The sequence below is a fragment of the Haplochromis burtoni genome, unplaced genomic scaffold (genome assembly GCF_018398535.1).
Source record: "Haplochromis burtoni strain Fernald_Lab_line unplaced genomic scaffold, NCSU_Asbu1 Contig_3806, whole genome shotgun sequence".
Lineage (NCBI taxonomy): Eukaryota > Metazoa > Chordata > Actinopteri > Cichliformes > Cichlidae > Haplochromis > Haplochromis burtoni.
Genome location: NW_024586167.1, coordinates 825 through 4,535, shown reverse-complemented (window position 1 = coordinate 4,535; position 3,711 = coordinate 825). Strand labels below are relative to the sequence as shown.

The 3,711-nt window shown below is 39.1% G+C and overlaps 1 protein-coding gene across 1 annotated transcript; it reads left to right on the top strand.

The window, feature by feature from the left end:
• Positions 1-224: 224 nt before the first annotated feature.
• Positions 225-3,504, top strand: LOC102297917 (putative high affinity immunoglobulin gamma Fc receptor IC; the record flags this gene model as incomplete). Its single annotated transcript, XM_005953342.2, has 3 exons — positions 225-495; positions 1,339-1,605; positions 3,125-3,504. Coding segments are annotated over 3 exons (918 nt in total), but the record flags the coding sequence as incomplete, so codon positions are not given.
• Positions 3,505-3,711: the final 207 nt, after the last annotated feature.

Here is a 3,711-nt window from a genome sequence, read left to right as displayed (position 1 = left end):
ATCAAAACGAGCTTCATGTACTGACTGTGTATTAGCATAAATCTGTGCATACATCTATCCGGTGAACGTTTTATGCACCAATCATTATGTTTTAATGATTGGAAACTAATTTAAAAACTGAAGTTGTTTGTACTTTAACAACTGCTGGCTGTTTTGTTGTGACTCTACTCTAATGTCGTGAATTTTTATGTTTCTCTTTTCCTAACTGGATCATTGTTATGTGACCAGTTCCCATTAAGCCCACTGTGACTGTGGAGCCATTCTGGCCTCAGCTATACAGCGGTGAGACAGTCACTGTCAGATGTGAGATTCATGGAGGTGAAGGAGCTCAGTGGACGTATGAATGGAGACCAGACAAGTTAAACACACCTCCAACATCCAGAGAATACACAATCAGCGGTGCTACTGAGTCTGATGGTGGAAGATACAGCTGCCGGGGCAAAAGAGACTTGTCCTGGACGGAGTGGAGTGACAACATCACATTGACTGTATTATGTAAGTGGGATTCACTCATTTAAATTTATTTTGCACAATGTTTCATCGAAGAACACAACAAAATACTTTGTCTTTCAACAAACCTCAAGCTTTTGGTTTTTATTTAAATATCTAAATATTAAATCTGATGTACAACAGCTTTTAATGTAATTATAATAATACACAGCAATCACTCACAGTGAAACATCTGGAGATAAAAACATATAGTATATTACCTGATTTAATTAATTTAATACATTTTTTTAATTGTCACGCTCCTGGGTCTTTTGACCCAGTGTTCAGTGGGTTTTCTAAGTTCATTTGGTTATTAGTTTCCCCTTGTGTTTTCAACCCCTACGTTAAGTCTCCCTTGTCCTTATGAGTTTTGTGTCTGCATGTCTTTTGTTGTCAAGTTCACGTTGTCATGTCTGCATTTCATTATGTTTCCTGTTTTATTTTGAAAAAGGTCCTATGTTCCTGTGTTTAGTGTGTTTAGTTTTACACTTCTCCTTTGACTCGTTATGCTCATGTTTCAGCTGTTCGTCCATGTGTTGCCACTTCTCCTGATCACCTCGTGTGTATATTTAAGTCCTCAGTCTTCCCGTGTTCAGTGTTGCGTCCTCCCTCATATATGTCTGTGTGTTGTGTTTGCCATACCTACCAAGTTTATTTTGTATTGCCAAGGTTAGTTTAATTTTCCAGTGTTCAACAATAAAGCTCCCATTTTGAGTTTCAGCCTGGCCTCTACGTTTGAGTCTGCATTGTGGGACCTTTCATGCCTCCCTCCACACAGACCGTGACATTTATTGTTGATTTTCAAGTGAAATTATCCATCTGCTAATCATATATTTTTTGTTTGACCAGCTCCTTCTAAGCCCACTGTGACCCTGCAGTCATCCTGGACTCAGATATACAGCGGTGATACAGTCACTGTCAGATGTGAGATTCAGGGAGGTGAAGGAGCTCAGTGGACGTATGAATGGAGACAAGGCCAGAAAAACATACCTCCAACATCCAGAGAATACACAATCAGCAGTGCTACTGAGTCTGATGGTGGAGGATACAGCTGCCGGGGCAGAACAGACAGGTTCATCACAGAGTGGAGTGACATCATCACACTGACTGTATCATGTAAGCTGGACATATTTCACTCTTTTTAATTTACATTGCATGATATTTCATCCAATGACACAACAAAATATTTTTAATATCAATACTTTCAATAATACTATTTTTTTTAGATTAATATCCAAATGTATCTGGAAGGCAAAACGATTTCCACATGTGGATTCTATTGCTGCAGTTCCATCAGGTCTTTTTTTTTCTTAGCATTTTTACATTAAATCCTCGAGCTTTCAGGTTTGACCAAAATGTAGTTGAATTATATCAGACGCTGGTCTGCTATTTAAGCCTTTCTCATTACAGGTTTCTTTTGGATTCATTTCACTATTTCATGTTCAAGATGACATTTTGAAATTGATGAAAACATAGTAGTTGTAGCACTCTGCCACTTGTCCCTGGCACCACACCCCCAAACGCACACAAGTAGAGAGCTTTTGGATTCTGTTCCCACTTTTTATTTCTATTTCCGCGCGCACACACACACACGCTGGAGCCATTTTCTCTGTTCTGTTCCACTCTCAGCCTCAGTCCGACTCCCCTCCTCCAGACACGTGCAGCTACTAAAATAAGGGAAAACGTCATTAGTGCGGCTGGGATCAGCTGTTTCTGCCACCCACCCCTGATGCTGTCCCCTCAACCTGCTGCTCCACCCCTGCCCTGCAACTGAGCTCCAAACCACACCCACCACAGGTGTTCACGAGTCTCACCTTCAATGATACAAGAAAAACCTCTAATGTAGAACAGCTCCATATGTGGATCAGCTGTTTATGGAACATTAGTGAGAGTTACCTTGATCTGCTGCTGATGAAGTTTTTAGTAAACTTGTGATTTTTGTTGAGCCCACGTGCTTGATGTTGTAAACAGTTTCCTGTGACATGTTTACATTCCTGATTATCTTTTTAAAAGTTTGTATGAATTGACTGGTTCAGAAAAGTTTGGACTTGGACTATAAAATTACAAACAGATTTTGGCAAAACTACTGTTGTGTTCAGCACAATAGAGTCAGTCTGATCCTGCTTAATATTAGACATGTAATGGAGACACATGGTGCATCTTATTTTGCATATGCTGATGACACAAAGATATGCTGTACTTAGACCATGTGACCCTGGCATGTTGAGTTCTCTTAATGACTGATGACTTTGAGGCTCAAACTGAATGTGAGCTAATGTCCTCCAGCTAAACTCGGACAAAGCTTTAAATGTTGTCACTGAATCTCCTCAGCTGAACACATGCTGAACACATGCTGAACACATGCTGCCATCAGCTGCTGCTCTGCTGGAAAATTTCAAGGCAATAACAAAAAAAAAGTAGAATTTGAAGAAACCTACATTTCAGACTCATATGACATCAGAAATGCAATCATGTATTTATCTCTTTAAGTAATAATCAACATGTCAGAACTTTTTATTGCAAGTCATATTTCCAACAGGATGCAAAAATATTATTCCCATTAACAAGAGCAAAAAAGGCAGGACAGTTTTAAATTTGTATTTCTATAAGCCTGCTCATGATATATTTTTAACAGCTCCTCCTAAGCCCACTGTGACCCTGCAGCCATCCTGGACTCAGATACACAGCGGTGAGACAGTCACTGTCAGATGTGACATTCAGGGAGGTGAAGGAGCTCAGTGGACGTATGAATGGAGACCAGACAAGTTAAACACACCTCCAACATCCAGTGAATACAGAATCAGCAGAGCTACTAAGTCTGACAGTGGAGGATACAGCTGCCGGGGCAAAAGACGTTCCTCCTGGACAGAGTGGAGTGATATCACCAAATTAACTGTATCATGTAAGTTGGACATATTTCACCTTTTTTTATTTATATTGCACAAAGTCTCATCAAAAACACAACAAAGTACTTTGTCTTTCAATCTTTTTATTTTAGTATCAAAAGTAGCGTAAAAATATTTTTAAAGTTTCACATCAAATATACAGTAATCACAGTGAAACGTCTGAAGAAGAAAATCATATTCAGTAAAACTGATTTAAAAAAATGAAATATAAACTGTAATGATCCCAGTTTCTTCACCTCAGTTGTTACACATGTGGAGTTTTCATCACTGCAGCTCAGTGTCATGATGCAGTTCTTTTGTTTTAGCATTTTTATTT